The sequence below is a fragment of the Physeter macrocephalus genome, chromosome 2, assembly GCF_002837175.3.
Source record: "Physeter macrocephalus isolate SW-GA chromosome 2, ASM283717v5, whole genome shotgun sequence".
Taxonomy (NCBI): domain Eukaryota; kingdom Metazoa; phylum Chordata; class Mammalia; order Artiodactyla; family Physeteridae; genus Physeter; species Physeter macrocephalus.
In genome coordinates, this window is record NC_041215.1 from 21629233 (window position 1) to 21646515 (window position 17283).

Here is a 17283-nt window from a genome sequence, read left to right on the forward strand (position 1 = left end):
CTTCCCTGTTAGAACTGCTTTTGTTACATCCCATAGATTTTGGAATGTTGTGTTTCCATTTTCATTTGTCTCCAGTTAGTTTTTTACTTGCTCTTTGCTTTCTTCAGTCACTCATTCGTTATTTAGTAGCATATTATTTAGCCATCACGTGTTTTTGGGTTTTGCCATCTTTTTTCTTGTAGTTGATTTCTAGTCTCCTACTGTTGAGTTCAGGAACGATACTTAATATGATTTCAATCTTCTTAAATTTATTGAGACTTATTTTGTTACCTAGCATGTGGTCTATCCTCCTGGAGAATGTTCCATGTGCACTTGAAAAGAATGTGTATTCTGCGTTTGAGGGTGGAATGTTTATATATATATATATATGTATATATATATATATATATATATATATAGAGAGAGAGAGAGAGAGAGAGAGAGTCCATGTGATCTAATGTGTCATTTAAGGGCAGTGTTTCCTTATTGATTTTCTATCTGGATGATCTGCCCATTGATGCAAGTGGGGTGTTAAAGTTCCCTGCTATTATTGGGTTACTGTCATTTCCTGTCTTTTTGTTTGCTAATATTTATTTTATGTATTTAGGTGCTCCTATATTGGGTGCTCCAATATTTACAACTAGTATTGCTTCTTTTTTGTTTGATCCCTTGATCATTATGTTATGTTCTACTTTGTCTCCTGTTAGAGTCTTTGTTAAAGTCATTTTGTTTGATATAAGTATTCCTACCCCAGCTTTCTTTTCATTTCCATTTGCATGGAATACCTTTTTTTATCCCCTCACTTTCAGTCTATGTGTGTTTTCAGATCTGAATTGAGTCACCTGTAGGCAGCATATATATGGGTCTTGGTTTTTTTGATCTATTCAGGCCCTCTTTTGATTGGGGCATTTAGTCCATTTACACTGAAAGTAAGTATTGATTGGTGTGTATTTATTGTCACTTTATTTATTGTTTTCTGGTTGTTTTGTAGTTGTTTTTTGTTCCTTTCTTCTTTTTCTTTCTTCCCTTGTGATTTGATGACTATCTTCAGTGTTATGTTTGGATTCCTTTCTCATTTCTATGTGTATATCTGTTATAGATTATGGTTTATGCTACCATGAGGTTTTGTGTAACACCCTATATATATGTGATTATTTTAAGTTCATATCTTAAGTTCAGATGCTTTCTAGGAACCCTGGATCTTTACCACCACTACCCTCCCCTCAACATTTAATGTTTTTTCTTTCTTTCTCTTTCTCTCTCTCTCTTTTTTTTTTTTTTTTTTTTTTTTTTTTTTTTTTTGCCATGCCACATGGCATGTGAGATCTTAGTTCCCCAACCATGGATCAGACCCGTGCTCCCTGCAGTGGAAGCTCCATGTCCTAACCACTGAACCACCAGGGAAGTTCCACATGTAATGTTTTGACATCATTTTTTGCATCTTTTATTTTGTGTGTATTCTTAAACTACTTATTGTGGATGTAGATGATTTTACTACTTTTGTCTTTTAAACTTCCTACTAACTTTATAAGTGGTTGATCTACTACCTTTACTGTATGTTGCCTTTCCAAAGAAATATTTCCTTTCCTAATTTTCGCATTTCTAGTTGTGATAGTTTCTTTTCCACTTAGAGAAGTCCCTTTAATATTTCTGGTAAAGCTGGTTTAGTAGTGCTGAACTCTTTTAGCTTTTGCATGTCTCAAAAACGCTATCTCTCCTTCAAATCTGAATAATAGTTTGCTGGGTGGAGTATTCTTGGCTATGTGCTTTTCCCTTTCATAAGTTTTTATTTATTTTTTTAAAATTTTTGGCTATGAGTCTGTTTCATAGACAGGTTCATTTGTGTCATATTTTAGATTCCACATATAAGTAATATCATACGGTATTTGTCTTTGTCTGACTTACTTCACTTAGTATGATAATCTGTACTTGCATCCATGTTGCTGCAAATGCCATTATTTCATTCTTTTTTATGGCTGAGTAGTATTCCATTGTATATGTGTACCACATCTTCTTTATCCATTCATCTGTTGATGGACATTTAGGTGGTTTCCATGTCTTGGCTATTGTGAATAGTGCTGCTGTGAACATAGAGGTGCATGTATCATTTTGAATTACAGTTTTGTCCAGGTATATGCCCAGGAGTGGGATTGCTGGATTATATGGTAATTCTATTTTTAGTTTTCTGAGGAACCTCCATACTGTTCTCCATAGTGGCTGCACCAATTTACATTCCCACCAACAGTGTAGGAGGGTTCCCTTTTCTCCACACCCTCTCCAGCATTTGTTATTTCCTACTAGTGTATTTTTTATATAAATTTATTTAATTTTATTTATTTTTGGCTGCCTTGGGTCTTCGTTGCCGTGCGCAGGCTTTCTCTAGTTGAGGCGAGTGGGGGCTACTCTTTGTTGCAGTGCATGGGCTTCTCATTGCGGTGGCTTCTCTTGTTGCAGAGCATGGGCTCTAGAGCGCAGACTCAGTAGTTGTGGTGCAGGGGCTCAGTAGTTGTGGCTCGCGGGCTCTAGAGCACAGGCTCAGTAATTGTGCCTCACAGCCTTAGTTGCTCCACAGCATGTGGGATCCTCCCAGACCAGGGCTCGAACCCGTGTCTCCTGCATTGGCAGGTGGATTCTTAACCACTGGGCCACCACGGAAGCTCCCTACTAGTGTATTTTAAATTTCATTTATTGTATTCTTCAGCTCTGATTGGTTCTTCTTTATATTTTCTAACTCTTCATAAAAATCCTTGCTGTGTTCATCATTCTTCTTCCAAGTTTGTTGAACATCTTTATGATCATTACCTTGAATTCTGTATTCATTTGATTGCTTATCTCCACTTCACTTAGTTCTTCTTCTGGGGTTTTGTCTTGTTCCTTCATTTGGAACATATTCCTTCTTCTCCTCATTTTGTCTTATTCTCTGTGTCTATTTCTATGTATTAGGTAGGTCAGTTTCATTTCCCAATCTTGTAGATGTGACCTTAACGTAAGAGACAACCTATGGTGCCCAGACGCAAACTCCCTTCTGGACACCTGTGCTATATGCTCTGGGGGTGCTCCCTAGGTGGGCTTATGGGTCCTTCTGTTGTGGTGAATCTGACCACTGTGGGTGCACTTATAGGTGGGACTGTCCCCTGGCCTGTTTGGCTTTCAGGCTTTGCTGACCCACTGGTGGTTGGGGGCCAGGTCCTGGAGTGACTGGTTGTTCATCCCATGGGGGACCCAGGACAGGTGCCGGCCTGCTGGTGGGCTAGTAAGCCCCCAGAGCTTATAGGCTAGATGGAGGACCCCAAACTGGTGCTTTTCAACAATGATGTCCTTGTGGTAAAACAAACTCCCCAAAATGGCTGTTGCCAGCCAGCATCGGTGTCCTCAAAGGGAATCCCAGATGCCTCCTGCCTCTCTGAGATGTTCTCCAAGATCAGCAAGTGGGACTGAACCAGTCCTGCAGGGAGGCTAGGGCCTCATGGTCCGGCTTCCCATGGTGGAGCCTTGGGTTGCTAACCTCAAGCCCCGGATGTGAGGGTGGGGATGAAGGGCGAGGTCACCCCATGTCAAAGGTCACACGTCTGACAGAGGCTGACCCTGCCTAGAACGCGATGACGTCACTATCTTTGTTCTTAAACAAAGTGCATAGACCCAAGGCGACGTTAAATTGGGCAGACCACTGGCCCAGGATGTCACCAGACCCCCATCCCATCCTGTCCAGTCCTGGCTCCCTGGGGAAACTGAATCAAGACACACACATTGTTTAAAAAAAAAAAAAAAAAAAGACACACACATTTGGCTCCAGGAGGGTATGCCCACTCGGGACCAGGTTCAGCTCAGAGCCCAGGTCGGGGGTGGGCTGGTCAGCCACAGGTGTCCTGTTGACCTGTCACTGAAGAGGCGGGGGCGGGCCTTGGGAAATTGTCCAATCAGAGCCCTCCATGAGAGGGTGAGCCCAGAGCACCCTCCAATCAGAGCTGGGGGCCGGCCCGCTGGCACCCTGCGTGGACCTCGCTCTCGCCCAGCTGCTGTGCTCACCTGCCACGTGCGGTCCCAGGTGTACCGTCCCCATCGCTCTCACCTGCCTGAGCCGCGGGGCCGCAAGGAGAATGCCCCTGAGAGTCAGGAGGTCTGGAAGCAGCCATGGACCCGGTCCTTACCCCAGGGCTCACGATCCAAGTCTTCACCCTGCGCCGTGGGGTTAGGTACCGGCGTCCTGTCCAGACCTTACGCGGGGGTTCCGCCCCAGTCCTTTGCTGGGCAGTGGTCGGAGGGAGGATGGGACGACCACTGGTTGCAGGGTGGGGGTGGGGTGCGGTTCATATGGCTGCAGGGGACCCGCCCTGGACCTGACGGTTCCGCGTTCACTCTGACCACAGGTTTCAGCAAAGGTAAAATAACGGATCTTTTCCCAATTTCCTTCCACGTAGTGAAAACAAGTGTTTCATTTCTGTTCTTTTACTCCTGGTGGGGATGCTGTTGTTTTGACTTGTGCTGTTCTGGGGCTTAGTCTGGGAATGCGGCTGGGGAAGGAGTCACATCCGGCACAGGCAGAAAGTCCTGCCAGCACCCAGGAGAAAGGGGCCAGGTGGCGGGAGGACAGGCGGGGTGGGAGCCATGCTCAGCCTGGGCAAGGCGCCCCGCGCTGGGAGCTGCCCCTCCCCATCCCCAGTGTGAGTCAGGCCCTTGAGTACCTCAGACACACGAAGATCACGTCGGGCAGTGCCTGGCACCTAACAGCTCCTTCCTAGCACAGGCAACTAACCTGCAACGTGCTGACAGGGCCCTGGCCTCCTCCAGGCATGCGGGGACAGGAGGGAAGAGGCTCAGGACCGGAGGTGCACTCCTGAGATGTGGGGGCCCCCCCCGATACCATGGGGATTCCACTTCAGGCCCCATCCCCTCTGCCCCCAGCCCTCCAGGGCTCCCACCTGCCTTGGTGGGGAAAAGCCCAAGTCCTCCCCCGTGGCCCGCTAGGCTCTGCATGACCTGTGCTGTCCCCTCCCTGCCCCCACCTCCTCCCTCTCTCCCCCTCGCTCACTCTGCTCCAGGCACACGGGCCTCCTCACTATTCCTCCAACACACCAGGCCCGGTCCTGCCCCAGGACTTTTGCACATGCTGTACCCTCTTCCTGAAACAGCCTTCCTTGTTCTCTCTAGGGTGGCAGGAACTCCTTATCTTCCATGTCTCACTGTGAAGGTCACTTCCTCCGAGAAGCCCTTCCTGACTACCTTAGCTCAAAATCTTGACTCACTTTCACCCGTTCACCTTCTGTTTTCTTTTAGGCACTTACATTTTGTGAATCTTGTTTCTCTATTTATTTATTTGTCTCTCTCCTTCCCTTAGAGCTGCCGGGTCCTGTGAGGTAACCAGTAGTCAAATGTGGCTCTTTAACCTTCAATCAGTTAAAATTCAGCTCCTTACAGGAGCTCAGTAGCCACATGTGGCTGGCGGGTGCCATATTGGACCCTGTTGATAGAGAACATCCCTATCATTGAGTCAGATCCTGTCCCTCCCCTGCTCAAACACCTCCCAGGGCTCTCAGTCTCCCAGAGTCAAAGCAGAAGTTCTCAGGTGGGTTTTGAAGGCCCCACGGGGTCTTTAGCACCCCTCTGACTTCAGTCCCTTTATTCCAGCCACACAGGCTTCCCTGCTAGTCCCTGAACACTACCTCAGGGCCTTTGCTCAGGCTGATTCTTGCCTGAAACAATCTTTGCTGGGACAGTTGCAAAATGATCGTTTGAGCCCAGGAGAACTCCCCCAGCCTTGCCCTTGGGGCCCTTGGCTTTCCTCTCCTTAATTGTTTTAATGGTCCCATTGTCCCAGATTTGGCCAGTAGGAGCCCCTTCCAACTGGCTCCTGGGCTGTAGTGACAAGCCCCCATCATTTTGTGAGCACTGCCTGGCTTTCAGGCGTAACTAGATGCTCCAGGATTACTGTCCCAGCCCGGGGATCATCTTTGTCGACATGCAGATTTCTGAGCTCGAGCCTGGTGCTTCTAGTTAGGGGATTCCTAGGAGAATGAGTAACTTTTTAAATTAAAAAAAAAACCTTCCTGGTGGGTTAGGGTGGCAGGAAGACTAGGAGGGATGTGGGTGTGATTATAAGGGCAACACAGGAGACCCTTGTGGTGATGAACATACTCTGTATCTTGACGGTGGATAAATGAACCCACCCAGGTGTTATAATTGTATAGAACTTAATACACACACACACACACACTCACACACACACACACACACCCCTGAATAAAATAGATTGTATCAATGTTAAGATCCTGGTTGTGACATTGTACTATAGTTTCGAAAAATGTTACTACTGGGGAAAACTTGGAAAAATGTAGAAGAGATCTCTCTGAATTATTTCTTACAACTGCATGTGAATCTACAGTTCTCTCAATAAAAATTTTCAATTAAAAAAGAGACATACTGGGAATTCCCTGGTGGTCCGGTGGCTAGGACTCTGCCCAGTCACTGCTGAGGGCGCGGGTTCAATCTCTGGTCGGGGATCTAAGATTTCCAGAAGCCGTGCAGTAAGAAAAAAAAGAGAGAGAGAGACATACTAACAGAAATGTAAGAAAATGGTTTCATGATGGGAATGCCAATAACATGAGAGGCCATGAAAAAAAAATAAAAGAGTACATGGGCTGCAGCTTCCAAGCAATGATCGTGTAGAGCTAAATGAATGAATTTCCCCTGACACTGTCCAATCTGCTTTTCAGAAATAAACATGAGATTAAAATTCAGGATGAAAAACAAAAAGAAAAAGGGTGACACAGAGAAGCAGCTTCATTTAGGACCCATTGCTTCCAACCACAAATAAGCTATTATAAAATTCCTTAAAGGGATGATCTTACCAGTTATATTCGTGGAAAACACAGCAATAAAACCAGAGATACAGGAAAACAAATGGTCAAAGACAATTAAAATCGATTACTGACGTTCTTTGATCACTGGTTGGCTATCTATATGCTTTCTAGTACAAATTAGGAAACTATTTGCAGGGGGAACTTTTTATTTTGATATAATTTCAAGCTTACAGAAAAGTTGCAAGATCAGTACAAAGAACCGAATATTCCCTTCACCCAGTTTTCCCAACATTAACATCTGGTCCCTTTTGCTTTTTCATTTTCTTTGTGTGTATATATACATATGTGTATATAAATTATGCATATTTTCCCCCTTAACTGTGGGAGGAAATTGCATTCTGTGCCCCTGTAACCAAGCAGGACCCTATGGGGCCTTTGCAGGACAAACCCACCCACCATGTCCTCCACCTTCCTCTTGTCTATAAAAAAAACCTTTAGCTTCCTAGGCCTTCCTCGAGTTCCAAAGAATAAATTCAATCAGAGAAGGGAGAAAATGCAGAAAGAAAGTAAAACAGCCAAGCAAGACGAAATAGCAATGATTTAGCCATTAAAGTCAAGGACCTTCCGTTCCTCCTCAAGGGCTATAGATAATATTCTGAGCCGTGTCCTTTGAACTGTTTTGCAGATACTGAAACCACCACTAGGTGAATGAAGTAAACTGCATGATTCCCACAAGCACGTAGACCCCAGACCAATTGGAACCAGAAGGTTTATGATGTTCACGCCTGATTACCTCACCACCAACCAATCAGAAGAACGTCACCAGCTGATCACGCACACACACCACCCCCTCCCTCACCCCATCTTTAAAACCCTTTCCCTGAAAACTACTGGGGAGTGAGTCTGGGGCTTTTGAGCACTAGCTGCCTGGACTCCTGGCTTGGCGCCTGCGATAAACACTGCCCTTTCCTTCACCAAAACCCGGGTCAGTAAACTGGCTTTACTGCCCGCAAGTGAGCACACCCAATTTGGTTCGGTAACATCCCCTTTATCCTGAAATACTTACGTGGCTGTTCCGAAACAGCCAACTAGGAGGTTTTGCTAGTGAAAGGGCGCCCTCTTGTGGTCACTACTTTTCTCCACTGAACGCTTTCTTTGTATATTGTGGATACAATTTGTCAGTGTCTGTTTCACAAATATCTTCTTGCTGCGGCTTGCCTACTTGCTTTCTTCACAGTGCCTTTCAATGAGCAAATGTTTAAAAATTTAATGACCTACTTGATCTTTCCTTTGTGTGTATTTGCCACATTTTGTATCCTAGCTAAGAAATCTTTGCCTAACCCAAGGTAACAAAGATTTTTTCAAAATATTTGTTTATTTATTTGGTTGCGCTGGGTCTTAGTTGCGGCACATGGGCTCCTTAGTTGCGGCAGGTGGGCTCCTTAGTTGTGGCATGTGAACTCTTAGTTGTGGCATGCGAACTCTTAGTTGTGGCATGCATGTGAGATCTAGTTCCCTGACCAATGATGGAACCCGGGCCCCCTGCATTGGGAGCGCGGAGTCCCAATCACTGCGCCACCAGGGAAGTCCCAAGATTTTTCTCCTGTGTTTCTTCCAGATGTTTTAGAGTTTTATCTCTTACATTCAGTTCCATGATTCACTCTGAACTGACTTGTGTACACTATATTATGATGAAGTTATCGTTTCTGAATCGACAGACGTGCCCTTAAAAAGAAGACCTAGGGCTTCCCTGGTGGCGCAGTGGTTGCGCGTCCGCCTGCCGATGCAGGAAAAAAAAGAAGACCTATAAGAATTTTCAATTCTCCCAAAATTGAGCCTGTTAATTTAATGCAAAGAAACCAGCTGCAGCCCATCCTGGACACCATCCACTTCATATCTGAGCTTCTCCAAGTGCCTGAGATGACAGTTCACAGCCAGGAACTGCTCGCAGAGCCCCCAGGCCTCCCCAGCCTCACCTCAGTCACCCTGGCAGCCCTCCCTGTACCAGAAGCATCCTGCCTAGAACCTGGAAAAAGGCTGGGGATGGGTCCCTAAATGGGGAGAGGGGGCGGTTAGGGCAGGGTAGAGGCTTCTCTGTGTGTGATTGGAACCAAAGAGCTGTGCAGGACCCTGGGGAGGCAGCAGAAGCAGCAGGTGTCAGAGCCACTTCCCTGTCCACATTATACATTATACATTATATTTATTATATATGCTCTTTATATGGTTAATTTTTGTCCCTCCCCACTGGAATCTAAGAAGGATGAGGGCAAGGATTTTTGTGTTCGTTTACTGCTGTCTTCCCCCGTGCAGACAATAGAGTCTGGAATACAGAGATGCTTAAAGAGCATTTTTTTTGAGGAATCCCCATGCATTTTTCCCCGGGTACACCCACTACAAATACATATATAGGTACAAAAGTGAAAACATGAGCTAGGTCGCCATCCAGTGGCCACTGTAGGATATCACAAGGCATATATTAGTAACAAAAGCAACACGTAGAGAAATGAATAAAATATGACCCCATTTCCCCAAGAAATAAAACACTTTTAGGGGAGAAACATTCCAACAATGGGAATGTCTTTTTATACGGGTGTGTTAGCATGAGAAACATGTTCGGAGAAATAAGCATTTATTGCTTACGCAAGCGGCCATTGCTTATCAGAGTAACCTGGGCGCTCAGGGATTAGCGGGAGGCCACGCCCCCAGCAGCATCCCTGGGCCTCGTTAGGCGATAACCACGCCCACGTAGGCGGATCCCTCCTTAACCGCGCCCACAACTTAATTTCGGTTTCAGGAATGACCTAGAGGGGAGAGGCCGGACATTGGGCCCAATCGCGTCCCGCGGGGGGGCGGGGAAATCGCCTTTCTCTGCTCAGCGATTGGAGGATGCTGTTGGCCCGCCCATCCTCGGGGCTCCACCAGTCCCAAGCCGAAGGCTTGCCCCTTTTCCGCTCCCAGCAGCCCTGGAGCCGGAAGCGGAAGCGGCTGTCGGGGAGCGGGCGCCGGGAGGTGCGGTTTCCTTCACGCGGCAGCCTGCTTCTCCAGAAGGAGGTTTTTCCTGTGTCCACCGTAAGTTCTGGCCCCGCGTCTGCTCGTCAGCCGAGGCTGGAGGAGTGGCGGGCGGCGGTGGGAATGGGTCAGAGGGCGGGGCACAGTTCCAAGAGTAGGGGGCGGGGTCATTAAAAGCGCGAATTCCCGGGGCCCTCTCGGGTGGAGGCCGGTGGGATGGGACTGAGCCCTGGGGGTTTTGGTTGGCGCGGGACCTTCTCACCCCCTGGGCCTTAGGACCCGGATCGGACTCACTGTAGGATTTTGGGGAAGGGTGGGTGTAGGTGAGATATAAGCGCAGCTTGGTTTCCATTGGCTCAGAGCAAAACTGAGCTCCGTGCAGAGGGGTCAGCGTTGGGTCTGGACGGCGACGTGGACCCAGGCCCTGTTTCCTTGGGAACCGCGAAGATAAGATGCGTGTGGATTGTATCTTCGGAAACCCTTTATCTGAGCCCTGCATCTAGGTGGAGATGGAGACGGATTCTTGGTATCCAAGAGAATCAGGCCTGACAGACAGGAGAGGCACGTTGTCTTCCTTCTGATTGGACTTCGGTCAGAAACTGTGCTTTTAATGGACAGAGTAGTCAGCGAGGTAGACGGGAATGGCTCAAAAGGGAGTTGTTTTGACACTTTACAGCTGTAGCGTGTTCTTGGAGGATACGTTTCCTGCTAATTGTGCAGCTGGCTTCATCCGCCCTCCCAGCATGATGAATGACAGGGCAGGTACTTTCTCAGCTGATTTTTACTATCTCACTCGTGTTCCGTCAGACCTTCTGCTCAGCTGGGCGCCAGTCTTGGCCACCAGTCGTGGCCCCAAGCCTTAATCAGCTCTCCGGTGGTAGTAGGCAAGTTGCTAAGCCTCGGAGCCTGTTTCCAGTCTGTAAATCGAACGTGCATAACGGTACGTGCATTTAGCAAGTGATGTGTGGGATGTAAAGTGTGGATTATTATTGGAAGTCCCTGGCGGTCCAGTGGTTAGGACTCAGCTTTCACCGACGAGGGCCCGGGTTCAATACCTGGTCGGGGAACTAAGATCCCGCATGCTAAGCGGTTTGGCAAAAAAAAAAAAAAAAGTGTTGATTATTGTTAGTGTCAGGTCATCACTGTGGTCGTCATCCTCATATTAAAGTCTTAGACCCCCGAAATGCAGGCGGCAGAATGACAGCACTTATTACGACCTTGGACTTGGGAGAAAAGACTCTAGTATCAAATGAACGGTCTAAAGCAGTGATTTTTCAACCCTGGGACAGTTTTACCCCCAGGGACACTTGACAATATCTGGAGACATTTTTGTACCACCTGGCGGGTGGAGGTGGGGTGCTACTGGCAACTAGTGGGTGGAAGCCAGGGATGCTTCTCAACACCCTGCCCTGAATGGGGCCGCACTTACAACTACAATTATTTAATAGTGCAGATATGGAGAAACCCTGTTTACAATGAGTGATGCATGATGTGGAGTAGACATTCATTAGATACCATGATATCGTTATTATTCTATTATTGGTAAATTTTCACAGAGAAATGATTGTCTTCCAGATCCAAAGTAATTCCTTAATCTTAACAAAAAACCATTTCCATGTTTGCTTTTTAATGAAATAATTCAAAGAAGTGTACACAAGCAATATACAGATTTTAACACTTAGCCATATTTGCTGCACACATTGGGAAAACAGTATGGATATTTCTCCCCCTCCCTCCCCAGAGGTAGCCATTTCTAATTTGACATGTAGTCTTGTAGTTTATGTGTATATAGGCTTTTTTAAAACGTGTGTGCTCTTAAGCAACACATGGTAATTTTTTGTGTGTTTTTAAAAACTGCCATAACAGCATCCTACTGTTAGGATTCATCGCCAGCTTGTTTTCTTTTCCTTCAACGTTATTTTTGAGATTTAGTTTTTATACACCAGGGTTTCTGAAATTCAGCACCGCTGACGTTCAGGACCAGATCATTCCTTTTTGCTGGTCCTTTCTGTGCACTGCAGGGTGTGGGCCAACATCCCTGGTCTCCTTGCACCAGATCCCAGTAGCAGCCCCGCCGCAATCATTCGTGAGGTTCAAAACTGTCTCCAGACACTGCCGGGGGTCCCCCCAGGGAGCAAAATTGCCCTTAGTGGAGAACCAGTTTATACAAAAAGATGTAATTAGTTTCTTACATCTGCCTTGTATATACCATGACTTATTTAACCATTTTCTTGTTGACAGTGTTTTGGTCTATTTTCTCAATGTTTCACTTTTGTTACCTACTCAGGTCCTCGGAGTCTGTAATCAGTAGAAATTGATAAGAGGCCAGAGGAGAAATTCAGGAAAGGCTTCTTTGGGACTGGCTGTGAGGGAGTGAAACCAAGCAACAGGTCCCCTTGCTTGCCCTCCGAGGGAGTTGGATGGTTCCGTAAATGGGGTGGGGGGTGCAGACCTGGGTCGGGCCACCCCCTTGGTGGTGCCGTGTGCGGGGATCATGCACAGGACCCTGCTTTTCCTCGGCACCTCAGAAATGGCAGTTGTGTTTCGGCCTTTTCCTATCTTATGTTCTTAATTGTCCCCGCTGGGCATGTTTGCAGTTACTTTTAGTCCCTTAGAGTTTATTTGTATCCTGTTGCCGGAGAAGATGTTTGTCCAAGGGCAAGTGCAAGCACTGCAGTAAAGGGTCCCAGCCTATCTCACTTTCACACACCACCCATCCTTGCCCTTGAATCCTGTATGCAGCTGTGACAGTGGTCCACAGAGGCGGTGCACCATCACAGGATCATTAACAGTTTGGTGACACAATTTTTATGGAACCCCATGTTTAAATATCACGACTTACGTGGAACACTTGTGTGATTTGTGTGGCTAAGTGAACAAATTCTCTGTGTGAAAAATGGGCAAAGTATGGTACCAAACGGTATACTGTGAAAAGAGGTCACATGCCTGTCCCCATGTCACTTGGTTGGGCCCATTGAAAGCCATCAGAATTTCCAGGCGCTCGTGGGGTTTTCAGATCTCTGCGTGTATCAACGTGTGATCTTCTGTAAGCCCGAACGACCATTGACGTGTACGTTTTATATTGTAATAGAAACTGCCAGATTGTCGTTGGAATGGCTCCCAGGGTCTGAGAAGGGCTGTTCTCCCCCATTCTGGCCAATAGCTCTGAAGTTCATGGTCACATGGAAGGGTTGAGTCAGCCCTCAGTTGTGTTAGCTGGGTTCACCTTACCGAAGCTAGCTTTGCATCTTTTTGAAGTTTCCTTCTATGGCAAGATTCAGGTTTTGCAGAACTAGAAGATTTGATCCTTCTATTAATTTTAGTCCACAGTTCTTTTTTTCCTACCATGTGTGACTTCTCAGAGTGAATTCTGGAAATTTTCAGTGTCCTACACGCTGTGGTTTTTCTGTTGTTTTTCTTTCACGGAGGCATGTGCTCTCCAATATGATAGCCAGTAGCCACATATCTTGTTTTTATTTAAAGAGTTTAGTGTGTATTTTTTAAAAAACAGCTTCATTGAACTATAACTCACATACCATACAATTCACCATTTAAAGTGTACGCTTTAGTGGCTTTTCGTATTCACAGAGTTGTACAACTGTCATCACAGACATTTTTAGAATATCTTCACTACCTCAAAAAGAAACCCTGTACCTTTTACCTGTCACCCCCTATCTCCCCAACCCCTACCCCAGCCCTAAGCAACCACTAATCTACCTTCTTTCTCTATAGATTTCCTTCTTTGGGGTATTTCATATGAATAGAATCATATGGAATGTGGTCTTTTACGAATGGCTTCTTTCATAATGTTTTCAGGGTTCATCCATGTTGTAACCTGTGTCAGAATTTCCTTCCTTTTTAAGGCTGAATAATATTCCCGTGTAAGGATGGACCCCATGTTTATCCATTCATCTGCTGATGGACACTTGGGTGGCTAACACCTTTTGGCGTTGTGAACAAATGTTGTGAACATTTGTGTACAAGTATGTGTTTGAAGCCATTCTCAACTCTTTTGCTAGATCCCTAGGAGTAGAATTGCTGGGTCATGTGGTAACTGTATGTTTACTCACTTGAGGAACTGCCAGACCTTTTTCCACAGCAGCTACACTATTTTACACTCCCACTAGCAGTGAATGAGGATTCTCATTTCTCCACATGTCACCAAGACTCGTTGTTATTTGACTTTTTGATTCCAGCTGACCTAGTGGGTGTGAGTGATACCTCGTCGTGGTTTGGGTTTGCACTTCCCTGGTGGCTCATGGCGTTGAGCATCTTTTCATGTGTTTATTGGCTCCCTGTGTGTCCTTCTTGGAGAAATGTCTCTTTAGCTCCTTTGCCCACTTTTATTGGATAACTTATCTTTTTATTCTTGAGTTGTAGTAGCACGAGCTCTAGGTGCGCGGGCTCAGTAGTTGTGGCACGTGGGCTCAGTAGTTGTGGCACGTGGGGCTGGCTCTCTGGGGAGGTGGGGTGTGGGTGAGGTGGGGGTCAGGGCAGAGCGGAGGCTTCCCTGTGTGTGATGGGAATCAAACAGCTGTGCTGGGCCTGGGAGAGGCAGCAGAGGGTCAGGTGCTCACAGACACTTCCCTGTTCCTTACCTGTGTACTGTGCCCTTAACATGTGCCCCCATACTGGGATATATTATATTTATTATATATGCTATTTGTTAATATGGTTATTTCCTGTCCCTCCTCACTGGAATCTAAGAAGGGTAAAGGATTTTTGCGATCATTTACTACCATACTGTCCAGTTCGGAGAACAGTCTGGGACATAGGAGATGCTTAACAAGTATTTATTAGAGGAATACGCTGCATTTTTCTTTGTGCGCACACAAAATGTCTTTGTAAGGTTATACAAAATGCTGGTGATGGTGTTTGTCTTGAGGGAGGGCTCTGGGGGATGTGGTATTTGGATTGAGAGGATCTTTTTATTGACAATGAATTGCCACAAAAAGTCCTTAACCTTCAAAGAGTTAGACCCTGTGCTTTGGTTTGGGCCAATTATCATATTTATTATTTAGTAAAAGAAAAAGATATAGTTGCACAAAAGTGTGTATGAAATGATCCCACTTTGGGAAAAAATTAGAAACATCATAAGAAAACCCTAATTTGACAGACTTACAAGCATGAAGAAAAATAAACAGGATTTCCCTGTTCTGGAAGTTTCACATAAATGGTGTCACACACTATGTGTCCTTTTGTGTCTGGCTTCTCTCACTAAGCATCCTGTTTTCAAGTTCTGTCCACATACCATATGTTAATGCTTCATTCCTTTTCAAGACAGAATAATATTCTTCTGTGTTGATGGCTCACATTGGGTTTATCCACCCATCTGTTGATGGACACTTGAGTTGTTTCCACCTTTCAGTTGTGAATAATACTGCAATTAACATTGATACACAAGTATCTGTTTGAGTACTTGTTTTCAATTCCTTTGGATATATTCTGTTGACCTAAAACAATAAAACAGCAAAATGGGTTTATTTGGGAACAGCAAAATTGCAGTCCCGGACTTGTAATTTATGGTGAGCCACAGGCAAGTCTGGAGGACAAAAGAGAGCAGGATTCTTCTGTAGAGGAGAAGGGGGAGTTGGGAGGGGCTGTTATAAACAGAGTCCATTGGAGGAAACTGGGGGTTCAGAGTGTAGTGGTTTTTCCTTGGCTGAGTCTGACAGTCTCTCATTGGCTGGGCTGTTGCCAGGCAAGGAGAAATTCTTCCTCCTCCTGCTGAATAGTAAAGTAGTAACCTTCCTGCTAGAGATGCAAAGATATGTCTCTTCCTATTGAGTTAGAAAGGCTTAAGAGCTCGCCCTTCTGGCCTCCCGAAATTTTAAGTGAGCATTTTGTTTATTTTCACAATACCTAGGAGTGGAATTAATGGATCATATGCTAATTCTCTTTAACTTTTTGAGGAACCACCAAACATTTCCATAGCACCTGCCCCATCTTACACTCCCACCAGAAGTGTACAGGGGTTCCAATTTCTCCATCTCCTCACCAGTGCATTACTCAAGGCTTTTTTAATTTTCTGTGTCCTGATGCTCTGACAGTCCGGCCTCAATGACCCTAGAGGGATCTGCCTCTCCCAGGGGTGGCCAATCCCTAGACAGTAAACAGCTCATCCATCAGTTCACCTTTCACACACAAACCAGCCAGTGCAGAGCTGCATCCCAACCCCTCCTCTACAGGGCTCCCACACTCAGGGCCACTGTCCCCCTGTCCTACTCACCCCAGCAGCCCCTCCTCCCCAGAGCCCTGGAATCATGCAAACTAGCCATTCCTGAGCCTGCTCACCCTGCCTGCCAGCTCCTTCCCCAGGGAACCGCAATAAAGCTTCTTGCCCACATTCTCCCTTCATCCCCCTGCCTCCTGAGCATGCCTGGTGCTTCCCCGTCTGGCCCAGTGTGCCCCCTCCCCTGGGGGGTGGTCTGTGAGAACACATTATCTTTTCAGTGGCACTCACCTCCTAAACTGCTGGCCTCGCCATAGCTGAATAATAATAATCCCTGCATCTCAAAACAGCCAAGACTTGTTATGTTCCATTTTTTAAATTATAGCTTAATGAAATCTATTTTATCTTTTTTTTTCTTTTGTAGCTCATGCTTCCTGGGTTCTATCTAATAATTCTTTGTTCCTAGAACTCAAGGATAGACCCTAATGTTTCCTTCTCAAAGGTTTGCATTTTACAGATGGGCCAACAGGCACATGAAAAGATGCTCAACATCACTAATTATTAGAGAAATGCAAATCAAAACTGCAATGAGGGGCTTCCCTGGTGGCGCAGTGGTTGAGAATCCGCCTGCCGATGCAGGGGACACGGGTTCGTGCCCCGGTATGGGAAGATCCCACATGCCGCGGAGCAGATGGGCCCGTGAGCCATGGCCGCTGAGCCTGCACATCCGGAGCCTGTGCTCCGCAATGGGAGAGGCCACAACAGTGAGAGGCCCGCGTACCGCAAAAAAACCCACAAAAAACAAAACAAAACAAACTGCAATGAGGTATCACCCCACACCAGTCAGAATGGCCATCATCTGAAAATCTACAAACAATAAATGCTGGAGAGGGTGTGGAGAAAAGGGAACCCTCCTACACTCTTGGTGGGAATGTAAATTAGTACAGCCACTATGGAGAACAGTATGGAGGGTCCTTTATTATTTTTTTAAATATTTATTTATTTGTTTGTTTTTATTTCGCTGCACCGGGTCTTAGTTTTGGCACAAGGGACCTTCGTTGTGGCATGCGGGATCTTTAGTTGTGGCTTGCGGACTTTTAGTTGCGGCATGCATTCGGGATCTAGTTCCCTGTCGGGATGGAACCCGGGTCCCCTGCATTGGGAGCACAGAGTCTTAACCACTAGACCACCAGGGAAGTCCCTGGAGGTTCCTTTAAAAATGAAAAATAGAGTTACCATATGATCCAGCCATCCCACTCCTGGGCATATAACCGGAAAAGACAAAAAAACTCTAATCTGAAAAGATACATGCACCCCATTGTTCAC

The 17283-nt window shown here is 46.1% G+C and overlaps 1 protein-coding gene across 1 annotated transcript in view; it reads left to right on the forward strand.

The window, feature by feature from the left end:
• The window catches only part of LOC102989375 (uncharacterized), a 28931-nt gene extending 20826 nt beyond the window's left edge, over positions 1 to 8105 (forward strand). The window contains exon 4 of the mRNA XM_024134375.3: positions 7462 to 8105. Coding sequence (XP_023990143.1) covers positions 7462 to 7484 — 23 coding nt within the window. The 3' untranslated portion in view covers positions 7485 to 8105. The remainder of the gene's footprint in view (positions 1 to 7461) is intronic.
• The last annotated feature ends 9178 nt before the right edge of the window (positions 8106 to 17283 follow it).